The 25,349-nt window shown below is 33.3% G+C and overlaps 1 protein-coding gene and 2 pseudogenes across 2 annotated transcripts; 2 read left to right on the forward strand and 1 right to left on the reverse strand.

The window, feature by feature from the left end:
- Nucleotides 1-6,044: 6,044 nt before the first annotated feature.
- Nucleotides 6,045-8,578, forward strand: LOC143560260 (cytochrome b561 and DOMON domain-containing protein At5g35735-like). The gene is made up of 3 exons (XM_077048599.1): nucleotides 6,045-6,690; nucleotides 7,796-8,050; nucleotides 8,142-8,578. The coding sequence occupies exons 1-3, from the start codon at nucleotides 6,079-6,081 to the stop codon at nucleotides 8,433-8,435; spliced, it is 1,161 nt and encodes a 386-aa protein (XP_076904714.1). The 5' UTR covers nucleotides 6,045-6,078; the 3' UTR covers nucleotides 8,436-8,578.
- Nucleotides 8,579-11,077: 2,499 nt separating this feature from the next.
- On the forward strand, nucleotides 11,078-11,473 carry LOC143560268 (cytochrome b561 and DOMON domain-containing protein At5g47530 pseudogene; annotated as a pseudogene).
- Nucleotides 11,474-14,539: 3,066 nt separating this feature from the next.
- LOC143560261 (cytochrome b561 and DOMON domain-containing protein At5g35735-like) lies at nucleotides 14,540-17,039 on the reverse strand (annotated as a pseudogene). The gene is made up of 3 exons (XR_013140090.1): nucleotides 16,394-17,039; nucleotides 15,066-15,315; nucleotides 14,540-14,976 (listed from the first exon to the last, which is right to left on the reverse strand). The product of XR_013140090.1 is annotated as a cytochrome b561 and DOMON domain-containing protein At5g35735-like (transcript).
- Between the last annotated feature and the right edge of the window lie 8,310 nt (nucleotides 17,040-25,349).

Genomic DNA, 25,349 nt, shown 5'->3' on the forward strand with positions numbered 1-25,349 from the left:
TTTAATGGTTTCATTTATATATATTTAAGATATGCATTATTTTTTAATGTATTTATCGACCTACTAGGCTCCTACCTTAGTTCATTAATATACTATTAAATCTTAAATAGCATGTCCTAAATTCTTTATTATTTGTATTCATTACAATTAGCAAACGTGTGCGTGTGCCCAACACATAACTAGAAGCCAAGGGTAACTCTTACTAAATAATAAAGTGTTGTTCACAACTAAATAATTTAAAGTGTATACGTGTGTAACCACAGTTTTGAACACATGACTTGATGACCGGCCGGATTGGTTGGTAGACTGGCATTAGATTTAATTTTTTATAATATAACTAAAAGAAATATTATTTTGTTAGGATTCGAACCAAAGATATTTCATAAACTTTTATTAACTCACCGATAAATGTATTAATGTTTTATAGTTCTAAATATATAAACTAAATGCTTCAAATTCGTTTAATCTCTTTTGCTTTTTAAAAATTTCTTATATTTTTGTAATATTTAAATATGTTATAAAAAATTCATTACGTCATCTAGTTCTTGGATCGGTGCAACCAGTGAACCGATCAAACAGTCTTTTAATGACTAATTCATTACCAAAAACCTTATGTGTGAGCAAAGTATTCGTACAAATATAATTAGGTTGAAAATTGATTTGAGATTTTGCTATACACATGACTAACATGTGGTGATGAACTCATGCATATGTTTATTAATTATCGTAATGTTCTTTTTCAACCGTTATTATTCAATGTTAACAAGAGGTCATGTGAAAAGGATCTAAAATGATTGTTTTAGACCCACAGAGATCAAGATATTCTACATAAACTATATATAGATCTTGTCATGTAACCCACGCTCACAAATTATACTTTACTCTTTGTTATATTACATGTTCTAAGTATCTAGTTGAAGTGGATAGCTACACAAATAATATTATTCCATGATTAAGTTGGTTATTTTGCGTGAATAATGACGTTGTTCGATCTGAAACATCGAATGTTTTTACATACCCATCGTTTTAGTATGATCCGCACATGGTTTCTTCAACAAAATTGTATGTTCACTAAATTTATTTATATGGAATTAATTATAAGCAGTACCATATTTTTATACGGGTAAACTCGAATGGCATTTAGGGTGGTACGAGAGGTTATGAAGGAAATCACAACGTTAAAGGGTTGTTAATTACTTGGAGTTTAATTTTAAATTGTATCAGTTACATGTTCTTGATATCTCCTTGTTTAACAAATTATGCATAAAATTATATAGTTTATTTGGGGTGAGTTAGAATACCACAAACCTATACATTGATATATCAATATTTTGTTATAAAGCAAACATAACTTGTTAACCAATATAGATGCTTGAAGGGAGCAAGTCTCAAACCTCTCAGTTCATAGGGCTGGAAATTGTGGGCCTTTTGATCAAGTTGTCTCTCGAACGAGTTCTTCTTGGACACCATTTTGATCAAACGCAATCACAATAAAACAAGTATGATTTTATTTCCTATTCCATCATCATATTATTACGAAAATAAACACACAAAAGGTTCTAGAAGTTCCAAAGTAACCTTTAACCCATGTTCCAAGTAGCTTCGGAAGTCAGAATCATGACCCGACCCATCATTACATCTTAGACTTGATCTAAGATCCAAATTCCACGCTAAGAAATCAACAAATATTGACCGGTCACACGCTACTTCTCATTTTAAAATAGACATCCGACTATCCGAGTAAGGTTGTACCATTGTGATTGTGTAACAATTTTTGATCCATGCTTTGTTTGGTTGTGAGATTGACAAGTTTTGATTCATGCTTTCTTGTTTATCAAGTAATCAAAAGTTACTTATGAACTCGGAACAATTTTTTATTATGCATTGGTTGTTTATAGAATATGATTCATATTAATGGTTTAAAGTAACATCCAATGTCAACCCAAAGGCTCATGTGAAGTGTTGTTTCCAATATTTATCTAGGATTTATTAACACTTTGATTGTTGTTATGTTTTCGTTATGATTCACTTCAACACAATTGTTTGACGCGTTTTGACCAACCAATTTTAACCAACTTGTTATTTGCCTCAGTGACAAGAAAACCTAGATCGATTCACCATTGGTGCAATGTAGCCATGCACAAGTGGCTCTTTCAACCATGACCGTAAAAAGCAATGCATTGCCGCTTAGATTAATAATAATAATAATAATAATAATAATAATAATAATAATTAAGGTTGCAAAAGTCGCTAGGCGGCCGACTGTGGAGTTGAGTGTACTCGGGGATATTATATATATGTCAACTATCATAAATATACTAATATTTATAACAAAATAAATGAATATCAATATAAATAAGAGAAATACATTTCTAAACAGAAAATTATTCTAGAATTTGTTAACCATTAACTAAAAAAGGTGAGTATCTTTTTTTAATATTATAAAAATATATATTATTGTTTATTTTTAAGTCAAAATCGGTCAAAGTTGACCGACTTGATGTAATTTTGGCTGAGGTTGACCACATTTAATTGATTCTTAGTAACTAGGCGTAAGTGGAGAAACTCTCTTCGACGTAATGCCTTGTAGCGAATACTCGGAGATTACTCAGCCTTAAAGATTTACTTTTACAACATTGATAATAATAATGTTGGAGAAATAGGTTTGGGTGAAAAGACAAAAAGTGGGATAAGTGAAGTCGAGTCCAAAATGAAACCATTTGACACGGCTTGCTTGGTCATCATTTGTTGACAGGCTACTTCAAATGTAGCGGCTTTACGAAGTGGTGGTCTTCCCACTTGTATAATATATAAATGGTCAATTATTTATTTATTAATATATTAATTTCTAATATGCTTTAAGCATAATTTTACATATTATTCAATTTTTAGAAATTAAAAAAAATATGTAGAAATTAGATAGCATTTCAATATCAGTCAAATTATTTATAAAACAACTTTTCAAATAACAAATACTAAGAAAACAGAACGGACGATTCAATTTGATTTAGCATAACACTTACAAAATTTATAACTTTTCGTTGAACGACAAATGTTATATTTACTTTTATCTAAAAGACTGCACATCTATAATCTATCATGTGAGAGAAAACTTATAACTGTACTATAAATTTTTCTATAAAATATATTTTATAATCACATATTAATGCCATACAAAACCACACTAGAGAGTAATTGCTCAAACCTTTATGGCACTACCTACCCTTAATTCAATTTATCAACTTTAAACCTATTTTCACAGCCATTTATTTATAAATAATTTGCTTAAAAACCATATTTACACACTTATTATGTATATTATTAATTTATATTATACTTTTTAATGGATGAGAAAGATTATGATAGGTTCTAGAAGATATGTCACGCAACGTTTCATTTGGTAATGGCTATGAAAATTGCGAGTATATATTAACACTAGTACAAAACTGGCCTAAAGGTGCGGTCATTTTGGCCTAAAGGTGCGGGTCTAGAACCGCATCTTATAGCATCGAACCTTTTGAGTAAACACAACCGCATCTTTTAGAAACCGCACCTTCTGCTTCAAATTCAATAAATCCAAAAGAAACGCACCATTTACTCTTTTGATTAGTGTCTAATATTTGCTAAAAAAATTGGTTAGATAGACCGCACCTTTTGTCTTTTGGTTTTTATTTTTAATTTTCAATAATTAAGTAATAACGAAATATATATAATCCCAGTAGAAATTTCCAAAAAACCCAATAAACATAATATACAAAATAAAAGGTTTTTTAAAAAAAAAAAGGTATCATTGTAAGTTTGTAACACAAATATACAAGGTTAGGATCTTCACTCTTACCAATATACTAGTGTTTCAACTTTTAAGGTCGTTTTTAAGTCTTCATTCTTACAACCCGAACTAACGTCTTCATTCTTGCAACCCAAACCAACGTCATCATTCTTGCAACCCAAACCAACGTCTTCATTCTTGCAACCCGAACCGATGTCTTCATTCTTGCAGCCCTCCAAACCGTAGAAATCACCTAACAAACATAACGTTACATTAAGAAGATGAAGCTTAAATTTATATGCGAGTGTGTTCAATAAGAAAATGAATGTGTTCGGTAACCACTATATATTCCAACACATGACATATAGTTATATAAAAGGTCAAGTATAAGATGACATATAGTTATATAAAAAGTCAAGTATAAGATAATAATCATAGATCTTACACGGGTACCTAACTTTACAAATCAAATAAACACCAGATAAATCATCTAATAAGTCTGCTAATCCCCTAAAAATCTCCTAATAGCATACTTTTTGGCAAGAAAACAACATAATGATGTCATAAGCATTTCATCGAACACCTTGTGAGCATACTTAAAACAGCAATTCATGTCATTCTAGCTCCAAATATATACAAAGTCTGCTAATCCCCTAAAAATCTCCTAATAGCAGACTTTTTTGGCAAGAAAACTATTTTGGCAAGAAATAGTTTGGGTTTAACATTTTCATTGTGGTTCAACCGCACCTTCAACTATTTGTTTTATTCAGAATTACAAAAATTTTAAAATTGGTTCCCCAACCGCATCATCAGCTCTCACTTTTATTTAAAATTAAAACATTTTCAAGAGGTGCGGTTAACTACATGAACCGCACCTTCCGGCTTTCACCCATCGCACCTTCTGCTCCCTTCTGTACTAGTGTAACTAATGTTCTTATTTTCAGTTTATTAAATATCAACTTTCTTTTATGAGGAGGCTTAATATATATTTTACTATGTCACATTACATGTCACAAATAGAGAAGTTTAATAATAAGGTTTAAATGTTTAATGATATATTTTTTAGAAGGTATAACCTCTAATAAAGTAATTAATTTTAATTGAGTTTGTTATTTAATAAATCCTTCCTTAGTTAAGCATAAACGGATAAAAAATTGTGTTTGTTATTTAATAAGTTTTTCCTTTGTTTGAGCGTTAACGGATCAAAACGGAAGATCGCACAAACATTGAATGTTTTAAGGTTAATTACCATCGATGAGATATTTTATAACAGTTACGCTATATGGTTAAATGCTAGTTGAAAGGTATACAATTCTAAATTAGTTTGGTTTGGATTCGGCCACATGGGACCTCCATGGTGATAGCCACGTGTAAGGGTGTAAATGCATTGAAGCGAACAACGTCTTGTTCATGTTTGTTCGTTAAGCTTTTATTAGACAAACGAACGGGTTATGAACAATTTACTAAACGAAATCTTTTGTTCATGTTTGTTCATTGAGGAAATGATAACACACAATGAACACAACCTCTATGCTTTATGTGATTTAGCTAATCAAGAATGGTCAAAAAAATTTTTGTTTGTTTTTATTTCAGTACGATAACGAACATGACAAAAACCAACCGAATTTGCGTAGACTTACAACCTCAATGCTCGAGAATGAAAACGCTCGGGTTTTACCAACGTCCGAGTTTACTAACCGACGCCACTCCATTGACCCGCCTTAATTTTTATGTTTTTCCCGTCTTTTAGCTCATGTATTGTAACAAACATAACCAAAACTGATCGTATTCATATCGAGTTACTGCCTCAATGACCGAGAGTCCGAGACCGATAACGCTTGGGTTTTAACACCGTCTGGGTTTACAGACCCAATAATCGTCAACATTTTGGTTTTAGTTCTAGTACAATCATGCACGTAACCAAACCAACCCAACACTTAAGTTTACCACCGCCTAGGTTTTACCCGTTATTAATTATGTAGAAGCTTCCGTCCGTGTGAACACAAAATTCTTCCAACCAAAACATCTATCGAGTCTTATTCTATCTTTTTAGCAACAAAACACATAATATATTTATTAATTAACACGATTATATTATTTTATAATATCTCATACCTTCTTGTCTCCTTCCATATCCCCACCTTACTAAGTCAACCAACCCCTCTATATATATTCACACCTATACATATATCATCATTCACATAACTTTACTCTTCATCTTCAAACCCATCAACAACACATCTCAAAATAATAATAATAATAATTTTTATTTTCTACATTTTTTTACAAAAACCATAAATAATTTCCAAATGGGTAAAATCTTAACCTTTTTATTTTTCATAATAACATCAAACCTTGTATCATGTTGTTATGCACAAGCCTGCAACGGTTATACTTTTTCGAGAAACACAATATACGCCACGTGTGTGAGTTTACCCGTGTTAAACTCACACCTCCACTGGACCCACCACCCGAGTAACAACACTGTCGACGTGGCATTCCGACACACGGGACCCGACACAAACACGTGGGTGGCATGGGCACTTAATATCAACGGTCGTGGCATGATTGGTGCTCAGGCCCTTGTGGGCCTACCTGAATCAAACGGTACGGTTAGGGCCTACACGTCAGCAGTCACGGGTTACAACACCGGGTTGCAACCGAGCGGGTTGAGTTTTGAGGTGACGGGTGTGTCGGGTGAGAGGGTGAATGGTGACGTGGTGGTTTATGGGACGTTGGTGTTGCCAGGTGGAGGGACGAGGTTTAATCAGGTGTGGCAGGTGGGCCCCGTGAGTAATGGGGCTCCGCGTGTACATGGGTTGTCGGGTGACAATACCGCGTCTCTTGGGTCCGTGGATTTTAGTAGTGGCCAGACGAGTGCGGGTGGGAGTGTTGGCGGGTCTAGATTCCGCAGGAGGAATGTAAGTTTTTGAATTTTTTGTTTGTTTGGTTTCGTACCAGTACCTGTATCCGAAAGCACGGATGTTTGTTGATGAAATTGAAAACCCAGGTTAAAAATTTTAAATTTTTTGTGATTTAAGATAAATCCACTTGAATTTTTTTTAGAAAAATTGTTTTTTATTCATTCGGGGGTTTTCAAGATTATCAAGATTGGTTGTGTCTTTGTTGATGAAATTGAAAACCAAGTTTGAAAAATTGAATATTTTTGTGATTAAAGATAAATCCATTTGATTGTTAAAAAGAATTTTGGGTCTTTTCATGTGGGTTTGGATTGATGTGATTGTAATCAAGATTTTCAAAGATTACTTGTGTGTGTGTGTGTGTGTGTGTGTTAAGTGTTTATTGGTTAATAAAGATTTGATTTTTGTTAATGGAATAAGAATCACCAACCCACTTTGAAAAGGTGAAAAATTTTCAACTAAAGATAAACCCCACTTGATTGTCAAAAAAAAAATGGATTTTTTTGGTATGGTTTTGAATAGGGGTGTACATGGTTCGGTTTTAGGCTAAAACTGAATGGTCCGGTTTTAGGCTCAAACCGAACCAACAGTCGAAATGTTAGTTTTTAGGTTTTTGAAAATTATAAGTTTTCGATTTTCTCGATTTTTATTTTGCGCTTGGTTCAGCTTTGGTTTCGCCATTTGTGCCGAAAAAAGTTGGACGAAAATATTGATTTTGAGCCTAAATATTTTTATTTGTTAATAATCGACTATATATATTTTGGTTAAACTGTATATTAACTATCATAAATTTATAAAAGTTTTAAATAAAAAAAATATAAAACTGTAACTTCTGTTCGGTTTTGGTTACACGCAAAACCAAAACCGAACTGAAAGTTCGATTTCAACGAAAACATAAAACCAAATCTCGGCTTTTGTATGATTTCAAATTAGTTTTTTCGGTTTCATGCACACCCATGGATTTTAATATTGATGGTTATCAAGATCATTATGTATGTTTATTGCTTAATAAAGATTCGATCTTTGTTGATGAAATCGCAAACCGACTAAATTGTCATAACAAATTTGGATCTATATCTTATGGTTTTAAGTTATTGAGTTACAGACTCATGGAGTATTGAATGCGGTTAGTTGGGGAGTATTGATGCCCATGGGAGCTATGGCTGCAAGATACTTGAAGGTGTTTACCGTGGCTAACCCCGCTTGGTTTTACATCCATGTTGCAACTCAAATGTCAGCCTATATAGTAGGTGTAGCCGGGTGGGCCACCGGGCTCAAGCTCGGGAGTGACTCCAGCGGAATCCAATACGATAAACATCGCAACATCGGGATCATCTTGTTTTCTTTTGCAACACTTCAGGTACACACCCTATAAAGTCCACAACCTTAGGTAACATGTACCCGAACAATGAATTAAGACGGTCGAATTTATTTTTTTGTGGTAAACTTAGGTTTTCGCTTTGCTTTTGAGGCCGAAGCCGGATAACAAATACAGATTCTACTGGAACATCTACCACCATACTCTTGGATACTCGATTATTATTCTGAGCATTATTAACGTCTACGAAGGGCTCGATATCTTGGACCCGGAGAAGAAATGGAAGAATGCGTACACCGGCATACTTATTTCTTTGGGAGTTATTACAGTTATTTTGGAAGCTTTGACATGGTTTATTGTTATAAAGAGGAAGAGTGAAGATAAAAGGACACACGCAGGAACTAACGGAGTCAATGGACATGCTTAGATGAGTGGGTTGTTATGATGGTTTAATGTTTTATGGTTAGATGGTTATTAATTTTGATTGTTTTTATATTCTTTTTTTTTTTTTAGATTTATGTATGTATATGTATACTTTTTCTTGATTATATTGAGGTATTTCTAGTTCTTTATTGGCTTGTTTGAGTGATTCATGATATGTTCTAACAACACTTTGATATTAGGTTTGAGATTAGTTATAACTAGTTTAACATGGTTATATTTAGTCAAACATAACGATACATTAAACATAGTTAATATTGGGTTTAACGGCCAAACTTAACAGGGTTAGTGTGTCGAGTTTAATTGCCAGTGAAATGAAACCACATGGACGAAATCGCAAATTTAGAACTGCTGGACTAAAACCGCGGATTTAAACAAAAAATAGGGACGGAAACCGCAGTTTACTCTATTGGTTAACATACTGATATTTGATCAACGTAGTCATACTCAACGCTAATCGGTCAAATGTGGTGATAGTGAAATATGGCATAATTGATCAAACATTGTAGTAAATACTTGATCAAGTCGTACCTATAATTGGTTTAGCATGACTTCAACTTATAACCATTGCCAAAGTTAGTGAAAATAATGTAGGTTAAACATTGCCCAAGACTAATCAAATATGTTGATATGCCCATACCACACATTGGTACTTGGTCAAAATATCCATGAATGATCAAAGTAGTTGGTCAAAGTTAGTTATAGATCGATAAATGTTCAAACATGGTGATACTTGTTCAATACATGTACACTTAAACATGATAATATTTGGTCAAACATTAGTAAACCAAACCAATAATTAGTTAAGACATAGCCTTTTTTTTTAACGACCAATAAAATGAAATTTATTAGAAAAAACGCTAGCAAGAAACTAAACCCATCAATACACCAACAAAAAACAAAGACCGCCAGCAAAAAAAAACAACACAATGTCACTCCAAAAAGGACATAACCCCCAAAACTTGTCAAAAACAGCCGCTCACTACAACCGGAACCGACCATTTATCAGTTTTGACCGTACCTGAATTCAGTTTTGACACTCCAAAAAGTTATGACTGTGCCTGAATTCAGTTAAGTTTTAAACTTATTTTCCCGGCCATTTATTTATATATATTTTGATTAGTTTTTTTAGAATTACGACTTTCTTTTTTTATGTTTAAGACATCGTACTTTCTAGTTTGGAGAGCCTTGTTGCCACACTCTAGTCAGACAATGTTGTTTTAATCGGGCTCACGCTGACTTCAGAGTTTGGCTTGAGCTTTCTCCCAGGAAACTACACCGCCGGCTGTCACTTGACAGTCGTTGTGATGTCACAAGAGCAGAACTCTCCAGCGTAACACACGGTGGGACGAAAACCCGGGTGAGCTACGGATCCGAACTGACAACTTCGCAATACATAGCTCAAATCCTTCATTGTCAATATTCATCCAAAATAATACATGTGAGAATCAAACTTAGGTCTTCACTTGAGAACCCAAACCTTCAAACCACTATTGTATATTATTAATTTATTATTATTTTTTGAATAGAAGAAAGGTATGGAATAGTGTAGAGTTTGAAAAATAAACACCGAAGAGTTTGGAAACTTGAAGTCTTTGAAAATAATGTCTGAAAAATCATAAATGAACAGTTTAAGTTTCAACTATGTTGACCTTTGTGCATATTGGGGCTTGAAAACTGCCTACGAGTTGGACTTTTTGTTTTTATTTTTTAAGATCTTAATAGTCCATGTTATTGAATAATAAAATTTTAAAAAATGTTTGTAACATAATCCAACTAGTTATAAAAATACAGAAACCAAAACATCAGTAGTGATACACAGTGGCAAAAATCTCGACTAGACGCTGATTAATCCCTGATTAATCGTTAGTCTCCACCCTAATGATTAAATTTGTGCTAGTCGGACAATTAATCGGTCAATGGTCAAATCCGGCCAAAATCGCGATTAATCGAACTTAGTCAAAGTTCTCTGGCGAGGTTCTGGCCAAAATCGGCGGTTTCCAACGAGATTCTGGCCAAATTCAGCGGTTTCTAATAACATTTCGGCCAAAATGTATATGTGTATATATAAATCTGAAAATTACACATAAAAATGTGTGTCTATATGTATAAAACTAAAAATTATATTGAAGTCCGATTCAATTAATCCCGATTAATCCTAACTAATTGCTATCCTCAATTTACCGCCCGACTAACGACTAGCGATTTTTATGACATTGGTGATACACATTTTATATGAATGTGATTTTATGTAAAAATCATAAGATTAATATCTAAATGTTTTTTTTTACTAAATAAATGTCACACATTTACACCCTCTAGTTGGTTCATCACACATGATACACCTTCTATATACTAGTATAAGAAATAAGAATTTCATGACATTCCTACATATAATTTACTATGCATATATATAAATTCACTTAACTCAATAATATTATTATTCTATTAATGGCTATAATAATAACTTATACCCTTATTCTAATTTCATATTTTCTTTCGTCTCATTTTAATATATCATATGCTTTAGGATGTTCAGATCATAGATTAGCATCTAAAGGAGTCTACACTTTTTGCAAAGATCTTCCACATTTATCATCCCAGCTTTATTGGGCCTACAACTCAACCATGGGTGTGGCCCAGATCGCGTATCAAGCCCGACAAGGAGCCGGCGGTTGGGTTGCGTGGGCCATCAACCCGAACCAGATAGGTATGGTGGGGTCGGAAGCATTGGTGGCGTTTGTGAACAATAATGGGAGTGTGACAGTATATCCAACAATGATAACTAGTTACAGCCCGTTAATGCAACCCACAGATCTTAGCTTTCAGGTTTCTGACCTTTCGGCTGAGTTTTTGAACAACGAGATTACTATTTATGCGACTGTGGGCCCCTTTGCAGGCGGGTCCGTTGTTAATCAAGTATGGCAAGCGGGGGATTTGGTTTTGAATGGTGTTCCTCAAATGCATGAAGTTACTCAACCAAATCTTCAATCGACCGGGGAGCTTGATTTCTTGTCGGGTTAAAAAATACACTCATGTTTAATTATCCTTAAAGTTTAAGATATTTATTGTATCGATATATCAGTAATTAAACGAGTAAAACATATCAACTGATTACAAGTAAAAAAGCGAGATGCTTATTGATTAATTTAGAAACGCGATTAGCATCATCTGGCATGAATAATATTCACTGAAACCAAACATCTTAAAGTTACTTATGATTGTATCAATAGGTAATATGCACATAATGGTTTTTAAGAATAAATAAACACCTCTTTATCATTCTTGATCTCCAAGTTTCTTAAGCACATAAACCAAAATCTTGAAAATGGTCAAAGTGGTGCAATTAGTGTTGGCCCATTACATAGACATTGGCCCATTATTTATAAAAAGACACAAAACTTAGAATAAAAACCTAAGTTTACCTAAATAGAAATTAAATAAAGACCCATAATGAGTTTACACAAAAACTCATTGCTACTTTCCTATCTTATTTAAGGCTATCTGTAGTGGGCGTGAGTTAGTGGCGAAAATGGGCGAATTTGGGCGCAGACACCGCCCCCCTCCCCCCGGCGATATATGGGCGATTTGAGACGGGGGCGGGGTTTAATTATCGCCTAGAGGATATGAAGGTTATTATTATTATATTATATATTATTATATTACTATTGTATATATATATGTATATGTATATATGTTGTGTGTTATATATATATATATATATATGTATATGTATGTGTTGTGTGTGTGTATATATGTATATGTATATGTATACATGTTGTGTGTTTGATATATATATATATATATATATATATATATATATATATATATATATATATATGCAAAATGAATCCTAGAAACAACACGAACCAACCGAACCACCCATTCCGTCCTTTCGGTCAACACCATGGTTCGCAAAACCAACCGAACGTGAACTTACAATGGAACCCGATGAACTTAAACCAACCGAGCTATCCGTTTCAATTTCCCGACCCGAACCTAAACATGTACGCCGACCGAGCTATATGTTTTATTATATTTTTAGTTATATATTTTTTTGTATTTCTTTTTAATTTTAATGCATTTTTATTTAATTATTTGAAGAAATTGTTTTTATTTGATTCGTTTAATTATAAAAATAAAATAATAAAAAAAAATACTGTGGGCCCAATTTGTAGCTCCTACACCATTACACCTCAAAAACAAATTCGCCTCTTTTACTGACTGGGCGCCACGTGTCACAATTCGTCCCCATTTATAGTCCCTCCACTACACATAGCCTAAGTAACTATAAAAGACATGAAACCTTGCTATTTTGATATACATAGTAAAAAAGAAAGTAGAAAAAGAAAACTTAACCTTGCACATGCAAAACATTGTCTTTGGTATCACATGGTTCAGTTTTTATCTCCATGTGCTCAAGAAAGCAACAAAAAAATTTGTATCTTATAAACATAGTAGAATATAGAATAATTTTTTTGGAAAGTTTTCTTATAAAAAAAAGGTTTGAAATTAAAACTTCACTTAAGACCTAGAGATGCAAATACAGGTAACTAGTTATGGTTCCTAACCGGTTTTTGAGTGGAAAACGCCTAACCTCTGTAATTGGTTTGGTTCGGTTAATAACCGGTTAACATTATTAACCTCATTAACGCTAACCTTGTTAACCTATTACCGGTTTTTGGTATCCGGTCCCTAACCTAGGGTTAATATCGGTTACAAACCGGTCTGTAATATACCATGTTATTGATCGGTTTTAGTTTGGATCAATGTTGTAAAAGTAGGTTTACAAGGCCTGGAGCATGTTTGGGATTGAGTTTGAAAACAACTTAGTGATTTATTGATTTTTTCAAAAAACTTAGTGGTGCAAATACCAGTTAACTGGTTTTTGGAATATCGGTTACTAATTGTTGGGGTGTGACACTAATTGTAACCGGCTATTGGTTAAACGTCAAAACTGGTTATCGTCAATAACCGGTTTAAGATTCAAGAGAAGCCTCGTAAAAAAAAAAAAACTTTTCTTTTGTGGAATTAAACAGTTCCTTTTTTTAGAAAGACATTATGTTCAAGTAAGCAAATAGAAAAGGTGTCATGGTTACAAGAGTCTATCTATCGCATAGGGCATCGTGGCCTAACCGTCGAGGTGAAGTCGGGACCTAAAAGATCGAATGAAACAGTACATAGAAGTTTTAGGTTCAAACGCCGCCGTAATATATAATTGTGGAATTTGATAAGTTATTAATGTTTATTAAATTAAGAATAAATTAAGTTGAAGTTGAAGTTGAAGTTGAAGTTGAGGACTCCATTTAGAATCCTAAAAGGGTTCTCTTGGAGTATTGGAGTATTCGTTAGTGATTTAGTTCGCTCAAAATTGATTAGACTAAAAACAGAATTGAACTGAAATCAATTAAAACCAAACCGGATTAAAATTTTTGCCTTGTGCTCATTCTTAAACCAAAATCAAATTGGTAATTCGGTTTCACAAAATCTAAGTTTTGATTTTACCAAATAAAAAATGATTATGTTTTTGTTATCGTTTATTGCTCAATCAAATTACAATTCTAATCCAATATTATCAACCCAAAACCCAATTCAATTACAAATAATGGTAAAAAAAATACCAAATAGAAATAGAAAAAAAAAATTATTACCAAATAAAAAGTTATTTTGTTAAACTCGAAACCCGAGCGAAGTTCAAATTTAGTTTGTTATTTTAATTCAGTTCAGTTTTTGGTTATGATCGAAAAATTTTTATAAGAACCAAATTTGGTTTGTTTATCTTTATTCCATTACGTGGTATGCAAAATATAGGTACTAAATGAGATCCATGTTAGAATTCATGACATCAGTAATACGAATTCATGACATAAGTAAACTCAACCCATGACATTTAATAAGGAAAGTCATGAGACTACCGTTGTACCAATTAGCTCTTTGGTTATGTTTTTTTAAAATATTAACATCACAAACCACACTTCGGGTTCGATTGACTACAATCTGAGCCGGAATGGGTTCAAAATCGCTATCGTATAAATACCAAATATAAATAATAAGAACTGAAAAATATCATGAATCACTCAAAACAACTAATAAATAATAAGAACTCAAAAACCTCAATATAAACATGAAAATGTATCCATATACACAAACATGAATCTCAAAAAAAGAATATAACACTCAAAATAAATAAACCTAGCCATAACACATCTTAATAAACCACTCATCTATGCTGACTGGCCATTACCGTTGAGTCCATTAGCTCCTGCGTGTGTCCTCTTATCTTCATTCTTCTTTTTTATAACAATAAACCATGTCAAAGCTTCCAAAATAACTGTAATAACTCCCAAAGAAATAAGTATGCCGGTGTAGGCATTCTTCCATTTCTTCTCAGGGTCCAAGATATCGAGCCCTTCATAGACGTTAATGATGCTCATAACAATAATCGAGTATCCAAGACTATGGTGGTAGATGTTCCAATAGAATCTGTATTTGTTATCCGGCTTCGGCCTCAAAAGCAAAGCGAAAACCTACAAAGGTTTACCACAAAACAATTAATTTAACTGTCTAAATTCATTTTTCGCGTACATGTTACCTAAAGTAATGGACCAGGGTGTACCTGAAGTGTTGCTAAGGAAAACAGGATGATCCCAATGTTGCGATGAGTGTCGTGTGTGATTCCAACTGAGTCACTCCCGAGCTTGAGCCCGGTAGCCCACCCGGCCTACTATATAGGCCGATGTTTGGGTTGCGACATGGATGTAAAACCAAGCGGGGTTAGCCACGGTAAACACCTTCAAGTATCTTGCAGCCATAGCTCCCATGGGCATCAATACTCCCCAACTAACCGCGTTCAATACTCCATGAGTCTGTCAAACAAATATTCAAAACAATAAGAAAAAGATCAAGATTTTATGATCACAAGTAATATTGAAAATCTTAATATCCATCAATATATTCATAACCACATGAAAATATCCAAATTTTTTGTATGATCAATTGCAAAAATTTAAACCCACATGAAAAAGACCCATACTAAACAATCAAGTGGGTCATCATAATCACAAAAAATTTTAAAGTGGGTTAACAATTTCATCAACAAAGACCAAACTTTATCAAACAGTAAAGTAGGGGTGTGCGTGGTGCGGTGTGGTTCGGTGCGGTTTTAGGCTAAAACCAAAACTTCGGTTTTTGGATTTTTTGAAACCGTTCAGTTTCGGTTTTTCAGTTTCCATTTTGGTTTCGATTCGGTTTCGGTTTTTGTCATTTGAGCTTGAAAATTTGAGGTCGAAAAAAAAAAGTTAGCAAAAAATAATGAATTTAAGTATACATAATTTTGTTCATTGTTAACTAATAGACTATTATACATTTTTGACCAAAAATATTTGAGTTTCATATTTATTAAATAAATTCTTATAAATTACTTAAAATAAAATAATAAAATTAAAATTTAGAATTCAGTTCGGTTTGGTTATTTCAATTTTTATTACATGGAAAACCAAAACCGAACCGTTAGTTCGGTTTTTACAAAAACATAAAACCAAACCGTTAGTTTTTGTTTCGGTTCGGTTTTTTCGGTTTCTTGCACAACCCTACAATAAACTCACACAACACAAAACTAATCTTGTAAACCATCAAAATTCAAATCCACATGAAAAAAAACCAAACTTCTTATAAAAATCACAAAATATTCAATTTTCCAAACTGGGCTTTCAATTTCATCAACAAAGACCCAATCTTTATCAACCACACATAACCAATCTTGATAATCTTGAAAACCCCCAAATGAATAAAAAAACAAATTTTCTAAAAAATCTAGTGGGTTTATCTTAAATCACAAAAATTTTAAAATTTTTAACCTGGGTTTTCAATTTCATCAACAAATATTCATACTTTCGGGTACAGGTACCGGTACAAAACTTAACCGACAAAAAATAAAAAACTTACATTCCTCCTGCGAAGTCTAGACCCGCCAACACTCCCACCCGCACTCGTCTGGCCACTACTAAAATCCACGGACCCAAGAGACGCGGTATTGTCACCCGACAACCCATGTACACCCGGAGCCCCATTTCTCACGGGGCCTACCTGCCACACCTGATTAAACCTCGTCCCTCCATCTGGCAACACCAACGTCCCATAAACCACCACGTCACCATTCACCCTCTCACCCGACACACCCGTCACCTCAAAACTCAACCCGCTCGGTTGCAACCTGGTGTTGTAACCCGTGACTGCTGACGTGTAGGCCCTAACCGTACCGTTTGATTCAGGTAGGCCCACAAGGGCCTGAGCACCAATCATGCCACGACCGTTGATATTAAGTGCCCATGCCACCCACGTGTTTGTGTCGGGTCCCGTGTGTCGGAATGCCACGTCGACAGTGTTGTTACTCGGGTGGTGGGTCCAGTGGAGGTGTGAGTTTAACACGGGTAAACTCACACACGTGGCGTATATTGTGTTTCTCGAAAAAGTATAACCGTTGCAGTCTTGTGCATAACAACATGATACAAGGTTTGATGTTATTATGAAAAATAAAAAGGTTAAGATTTTACCCATTTGGAAATTATTTATGGTTTTTGTAAAAAAATGTAGAAAATAAAAATTATTATTATTATTATTTTGAGATGTGTTGTTGATGGGTTTGAAGATGAAGAGTAAAGTTATGTGAATGATGATATATGTATAGGTGTGAATATATATAGAGAGGGGTTGGTTGACTTAGTAAGGTGGGGATATGGAAGGAGCCAAGAAGGGTGTGGGTAGGGTTGGGTTTGTCATATGTGTGAATTATTCTGAGGGTGTGTGTTGAAGATCTGAGGGTGTGTGTTGAAGATTATGTCATATGTGTTGTACTATAATAGTACAATAATGAATAATATATAGTACATTAATAATCATGTTTAAATGTGTGATTATTAGTTATTTTTATAATAAGTTTGTATTCACTTTCCTACTTTATATTATATAATGGCCATTTTCGTCCCTCTGGTTTGCTACTTTCGCCACTTCAGTCCAAAATTTGTATTTTTGTCAATTTAGTCCTCATAGTTTTAAATATTAGCCAATTACGTCATATCCGTCTAACGGCATCCAACTATGCCGTTAGTTTAAGGGTATTTTTGTCTTTCTCCTTTTTATTTTGAGTTATTGGTCATTTTCATCCCTGTGGTTTGATACTTTTGCCAATTCAGTCCAAGGTTTGAACTTTTGTCAATTTAAGTCAGTTTTTTTTTCTATAACCCTAGAGAGCATTATCCAAGCCCAAAACAAGTCTGCATTTACTCTGTCGACAACAGTAATCATACCCCCTCCTCTCGTATTTAGTTTTTAGACGGTTCCTAAACTCTCCCCCATGGTGGAATTCAATGGTAAAGTGGTCAAAAAAATTCCGTGAAACCGAATTGTACGGAAAAAACAAAAAATCGTTTCTTTGATGAATGCATAATATTTAGGGTTTAGAGATTAACATATCATAACGAAAATCTGGGTCGTAATCAACTATTATACATTAATCAACAAAACAATCTTTAGTTTTTTCTGTATAATTCGGTTTCAGGGAATTACCTTGACCACTTTACCATTGAATTCCACCATGGAGAAGATTTAGGTAATGTCTAGAAACTAAATATAAAGGGGGGGTATGATTACTGTTGACAATAAAGTAAATACATACCAGTATTTGAGGTTGCTCGATGGTTTTGGGCTTGAATTATGCTCTTCAGGGTTATAAACAAAAAACATAAAAAATAAAAAGAAAACTAAACATTAAATTGACAAATTTTCAAACTTTGGACTGAATTGGCAAAGATATCAAACCACAGGGACTAAAATGACCATTAACTCAAAATTAAAATAAGAAAGACAAAATTACCCTTAAACTAACGGCATAACTGGATGCCGTTAGACGGATTGGACGTAATTGGCTAATATTTAAAACTATGAGGACTAAATTGACAAAATTAAAAATTTTGGACTGAAGTGGCGAAAGTAGCAAACCACAGGGACGAAAATGGCCATTAACTCTAGAAACAATATAATTATAATGTTCATGAGAATTTGTCTTTTACAATGAACTAGATTTTGGATATCTGGGTGAATGAACGAATTAGGGTTTTAATCTCGGGTTTGAACTCAACAGGGGATAAGGGTTTACGGATTCCATCTAGTTCCTGCGTATCAGGGAGGTACGGTCTCATGGCAGTCGATAAGTCGACCTTGGACATAGCCCCGGATATGGTAGGTTTCCATGTGATATCTTTTGTCGTTAAAAAATTATATGTAATTATACTAGTATAATCTGGTTTATAACAAGCTATTGGTTCGATATGAAAATGATAAAATCAAGGTAATTTTTTTCTTCGTCTTGTAAGATATAGATGTTGCTCTGCTAAGGCCAAACTCCTTTCCGTTCTTAGTTTTCTCACATTAAAATAAACAAAAGCACAATGTTGTGAAAATAATTAAATAAGTGTTCGAATTTTGCTACACTTATTGTGTTATTTAGATAGGTATAACTAGTATGTGGATGAAAGAGTAATGTGTCAAATAAAAATAACGTTACAACTAGCGTTTTCTATGAGTAACTATAACTATAAGGTAGATGTAAGAATATTATTAACGTATCAATGTTTTTCTATTATGTCATTAAACATTAATGATATGCATTAATTAGGTCATAACTACAAATATGAAAACGTTTTAAAACAATTAATGTTAATGAACGTATAACACAAGGAAGAAAATATAACTATTTTTAATAAGATTCCAATTAATTAATAAAAAATTCAACAATAAAATCTAGGATATAATAAGTTAATAACTTATTTGATTCTTAATAAAACCTATAATAAGACAGAATATAAGTTTTCATTATTCTCGTCTATTGAAAAATTATTTGTTAGCTTTCATATTGAATAAGTAAGCATATAACGAAAGTTCCACTTTCAAGTTTCAACTGGTATTTAAATAACTTTCTAAACGAGTCATTGACCACCGCGTCTCAATTTCAAACAAAAATACTTCACATTTTTTGGTAGGTGAAAATAATAATAATTTGGCCCCAACTTTTGAGGATTATACTTTATACACATTTAGTCCTTTATTATTTAACAATTTAGTTATGGTTAAGAGTTGTTATATGAATAGGATTAAGGTTATAATTTTAAGATCATAATGCTTCAGGGCCGTTTTCGAAAATTTATACACTTAGGCCGAGCTGAAATAAGAAGGCTTATAGCTTTAATGAGTAACGAAATATATAAGCTATTTTTATAAACGGTGCTTAATGTTATAACATTAAACATAGAATAATATATTATTAAAATCAAATACCGTAATAATTGATAATTAAACGATGATTCGTGAAGTTTTCCTAACCTGGAAAAAAAACATAGCTTGGTTCTTGGTGGTTGGCTTGGTCAACGACGTTGCGTGAAGGAGCCTGGTGGTCAACGACGAACCAACAGTGATGACCAGTTGGGTTGGTCATTGTTTAAGTTTTGTTCAATATTCGCAAAGAAAGGAGCCAATGAGGAATTTTCAGTCAGACGCAATTTTTTTTATTTTGCATTTGGTTGTTATTTTTATTTTTTTATATTATAGTTTTAGTTTGAGCCCAATAATTTAAATTTAATTAAATGGATTATGAGTAAAAAAGGTTTCGAGCCCGATAACTCTAACATTATGATTTTAAATATCTTAAAATTCAAATAATTCAAGGTAACCAAGATTCGGTGGTCTGAATATCAGACTAAGTATTAAGCAGGACACATCATGATAACCTATTTTAGTAAGGTACAACGTGAATGTAGCTACGTGTCCGGTCAAGATATCATAGTTCGTTCACCGCCGACCATTTCGTTATAAAGCGAATTAGCATATTCAGTGCTTTCATTTCTTCCTTCAAATATGCTATACGATTCCAGATTCCCTAGTGTTTGGTAAATAGATAGTTGCTAGTCATTGTATATGTTGTCTTTCTTTTGTCAAAGATTATCCCTTATTTCAAACAATTCTATTCGTTTTTTTTTTTTGAAAAAAAAGTTATTCCTTTTTATTTTGATAGTTTTTTTTTTAATTTTTTCGTATCAACAAGTAGTCTTTGATTTATTACTTATTTCATGTTTATTCGCATTAAAAGTTAAATTACTTATTTGATTATTAGTCAGAAAACATATCAAAGTATATATGGTTTAAGAGATTGCTTTAAGCCATAATAAGTAACTCTGTAACTGGCACATCATTTATAAATTAATCACCAAAAACTTTAAAACTTCAATAGCTTCAATACTTCCCCATTCTCCTCCGAGTATATGTACCAAAGAAAATTACTTAAAAATGTGACAAAAAAACATTTATTTTTAAAGAATTATGAGTTATGATATAAAACATGTATTTTTATTGAATTATAAAAATAACGAGGTAAACCCATTGGCTCTTTACAAACAAGACGGTCTTATCTAAATAATCGAATATGATTCAAACTTGTTTGAATAAATCTTAAGAATGTGAACTTCATGTTATGCTAGTGATCGGTCATAAATTCTCACGAGTATGTTATTCTAGTTATTAAAGTCTAAACCATTAACTTGGTTAATTACTATGCTTGTGTGAATCTTACTAGGTGTCCCTTCTTATCGGGCTTATGGACACACATCAGGTTTGTTTCTAGGCAGGTTGTGTTAAAGACGAAAATAGGAAAAAAATTTAAGCACGAGAAAGCGTTTCTCAACATGCCTTCGTTCATTTTGCTTCCGATACATTTGGGTATCTTGCCCTCGATCGGCTACGTTTCTGAAAAAAGTTCAGCGGGTCGTGCACAGTAATAAAAAAAGAATACTATGGATCTATAAAACCAATATTCAAAAGAAATTGTTGATGACAGAGTTGTAGCCGTGCCTTCCTTGGTATGTTTGTGTGGATATAAATCCAAGCTTAGGGTTAATCATCTTTGCAGATTTAGGTATTTGATTCAATTCTGCGATACAAATTTGTTTTTCGCCTTGTTTTGTAAATCAATTAGCCGCATGAACGATTCTGATGATGTTACAGTCAATTGACATTAGATCGAGTGATTTTGTTTGTGATATTCATATATGTCACCAGGATGATATATGATTAGATGATGGTTATGGTACTGTAGTCGTGAGCGAATTGAGGTGTTATAGCTTGATATGGAATTTAGATGCTCGATTCTTGTTACTAACTTGATTAAAGATGGTTGATTATTGTTTGCATTGATAATTTTTGTTTTTGCTAAAGTATTGAAGTATTTGGAGATTTAATTAGGTTTTTTGCTAAAGTTTTGCGATTTGTGGTTCTGGTCGCAGCCCTGGGTGACAGTTTAATAGGTGGCCTCTGCTTTAAAGTTCATTCACCGTGAGTAAAACTCTGTTTATGGTACGACAATTTATATTAATTGTGTTTCGTTGCAGAGAGTGCGACTCATGGTAGGACAACATACATGCACGGCAAAGCGAGGAGAGGAAGGAGTACAAGTGTTCTTTGTTATTTGGTAGCATTCGGTTTTATTTATTAGATTAATTAGTGTCAAATGAAGTTGTGAATTTGAATAGCCTTTTGCAGGTTGAATGCCCTAAACATATGACCTCAGTTTCTACATTGAAGTATGTGCAGTCTAGGCGAGCGAGAGTGCTATTGGCACCATTTCAATGGAAGGTTAGTCTTCCATTCGAGTCTTAATAATAATACAAGACTTATAATATGTGCGTTTTAACCTGCATATGTTATGTAAGGCGGTTAGGAATATAAGCAGTGGCGAATGGTGTCAACTACTACATCAGCATCTTTAGGGGACACGATACTGATAACGAAAGCATATTTGGAAGGGTACAATTTCTCCAAACTTATGATTATTTAAGTGATTACAGTGAAGAGTTGTTTATGTTGTGTTTGAAGTTGTTGACATATCAAATGAGCAAGGTTAAGATCGCCTGCAGTTGATCTGTTGATGCATCAGCATATGGAGCATATGGAGCATATGGACTTCATCTTTCTGATTAATTGACTGACTCCTTTAAAGAACATCTCTATGGTGCGCATTTGTTTAATTGTTTAGAGCTTTAGTTTGTTAAAATCTGAGTTTTTTGTGCAATTATATGCTGGCACCTTAAGCTTAATTGATTAAATTATCTTGATGTATCTCTGGTTGGAGGTGCAGTGTTGTTGGCCACTTGGAATCAACTAATGGAAACAAGCTCCATCGCCAATGCCATCATAGTGAGTATTAACAAGTTTTTTGAAATTATTAGTTTATTAAAATCATATAAACTTATAAACTATTTGATCATGATAAAAATAAAGTAATATATACATATATATAGGGGTGGGTTAACGTACAATAATGGCTTATCATACATTAAGTACGCGACATTCTAGAGCGTTTGATTAAAAAACGCGCGGTGGCAATTTCGTAAATAACCCAACAGTAGTTCGCAATCAAAATTCGTCGATTACAAATCAACTCTGATCCAAATTCGGAACTTGTCGCTCAATCTAATCCAATTTCTAAACTCTAATCACAGCTTAAAGTATGAAATCTCTAAAGTCAAAAACCAAAATTGAAATAGAACGTCCCTGAACATTAAAAATCTTCAAATTGATCAAAAATTGATGATTTAATCAATCGAATTGATGTGTAAGTGGCTTTAGAATCATCAATCGATTATGAAAATACAAATTAACACACTTAATTGAGCTATTATTAGGGTTCATGTTTAAATGTTCTGCTCAAAGTTAAAACGTTCTGACCAAAATAAACACCAAAATTGATGATTTAATCAATCGAATTGATGTGTAAGAGGCTTTAGAATCATCAATAAATTATGGAATTGCAGAAATAACGCACTCAATCGAGCTTTGATTAGGGTTCAAAATATTATGTTTAAACGTTCTGAAACAAAACTGGACCTTTAAACGTTCTAACCAAAAAAAAGCATCTTTAAACGTTCTAATACTTTCAATGAAGTTCTGTGTGTTCAAAAAACAATGAACATCTTTAAAACTTTCTAATACGTTCTAAGAAGTTCAGGTTGTTAAAAAAAGTTTAGAATTTCTGATAAAGTTTAGAAGTTCTAGGTGTTAAAAAAAGTCTAGAAGTTCTGATAAAGTTTAGAAGTTCTAAAAAGTTCTGGGTGTTCTGATTTTCTAAAACTAACACAAAAAAGTAAACACCTGTGAACATAAAATTGAACACTGAAATCACTTCATATAATCTCATAATTATCGTCAATTGACCGTTAATTTGATCATTGATTCGATCATATGAACAAAATATGGAACGTCTGCAACTGGGTTTCTGTAAAATGGCGCTTAAAACTTTAGACGCTCAGTTAAAACCCATCACTCAAAACTCAAAGTTGATCAATTGAAACTTCAAATTGATGATTAATTGGATCAATTTCAAAGTTTAATTGGTCAATTAGTTTAACAATTTCAATTTCAATTGGTCAATTTTATCAACAGGTCGTGACGGAGGAAGATGGTGTACGGTGGACGGAATCATTGGATGGTGGACGGTGGACAGGATCGTTGGATGGTGACGGATTGCTGAACGGTCATGTTGAAAGTGGACGAAATCGATGGGAGCAACGATTTGATGAATATTACAATATTGCCACCGCGTGTTATTTGAAATCGACAGGGATGCGAGTCGCGTACGTAATGTACGATTAGGGATTATTGTATTGGATCCTTTATCTATACATATATATATATTATGTTTTATATAAAGTATATGATTAAAATATTAATGAAATAATAAAAAAATGCATACACACATTAATAAATAGTAAATGAACGGAGCTCGAGATTGAAAACTAATCACGAACTGAGCTCCTTTTTTATAAGTAAAGCTCGCTATGAGCTAAGCTCGAGTATGCAAAACTAATCATGAGCCAAGCTAAGCTTGATCTCTTGTAAGTTAAATGAGCTTAAATCAGATCTTTAACATAACTAATTTGGCGTAGAGAACTGCGATAAGGAAACATACAAGATGAATTTTTGGATATTTGTTTTTTGTAACTAATGAATATTTTTAAATACTTTTTTGTGCGAGACCTGTCATGCTGGAAGCGCCTATCTCCGGAGGTGTTCCTACAGTCGAGGCTAGAAACTTACATTCATGGTACCAACTGAAAATCCGAATATTAAATTAAGTTTTCCTTAACTGAAGTTACTTAAATTTTGTTGTTGCTATGTTTTTTTTAAATTGAATGGACTATATGTCGTTTATCGAGTTGGGGCACAAAAGAAGCTTACAAGGTGGCAAAAGCGAACTAAACTGGTTTCAAGTTTTAACCTGGTCACACCCGAACCGAATATGGTTTAATCCGGTCAAACCTGAACCGAACAGGTTTCAACCCGGTTATTTCACCTTCAAAAATTGGTTTCAACCCTAACCGGTTGAGGCAAAAAACCATGTTTGACTTTCTTTGACCAAACCGCCCTGGTTTTAAGCTGAACCAGTTTGGGCCAGTCCCCGATTTTAGAACCAAAATGAGCCAAATGGGTTGAAAGTCACCCAAAGGTTAGTTATAACTTTTAATGCATACAAAATAAATTGGTTTATTCAAATATTTAGTTTGTCAATCATAATAATATTGTTTTTGTATTCGTAGTTAAAATATAGTATATTAATAACACAAGTGGCACCAAAAAGTGTTCGTTGGTCGATCCAACTTGCCATGGCCCGGTCCGTTTCAGCACATACCAAAAATGAATCGTTTTGTGCTTAGGTACTTCGTTATGGCCTGTTTAACTGTACTACATTATATAGCATTGTTTGATTATTTTGGAATTCTAATAGAAGTTAGTTTTTGTTAGGATGAAGACCAATCAAGTCAACCCTTATCAGGTTACTAATGAAGTTATGCAAAAAATT

Source organism: Bidens hawaiensis, unplaced genomic scaffold (assembly GCF_021521415.1).
Source record: "Bidens hawaiensis isolate Kalapana, Puna unplaced genomic scaffold, B.hawaiensis_p1.1 tig00020321_1, whole genome shotgun sequence".
In the NCBI taxonomy this organism is placed as follows: Eukaryota; Viridiplantae; Streptophyta; class Magnoliopsida; order Asterales; family Asteraceae; genus Bidens; species Bidens hawaiensis.

Bases quoted from the DNA above. Each gene is read 5' to 3' on its own strand.
- LOC143560260 (XM_077048599.1), top strand. From the start codon at position 6,079: ATGGGTAAAATCTTAACCTTTTTATTTTTCATAATAACATCAAACCTT. The intron at 6,691-7,795 runs GTAAGTTTTTGA...ATTGAGTTACAG, and splicing joins CTAGATTCCGCAGGAGGAAT to ACTCATGGAGTATTGAATGC. The intron at 8,051-8,141 runs GTACACACCCTA...TGGTAAACTTAG, and splicing joins TTTCTTTTGCAACACTTCAG to GTTTTCGCTTTGCTTTTGAG.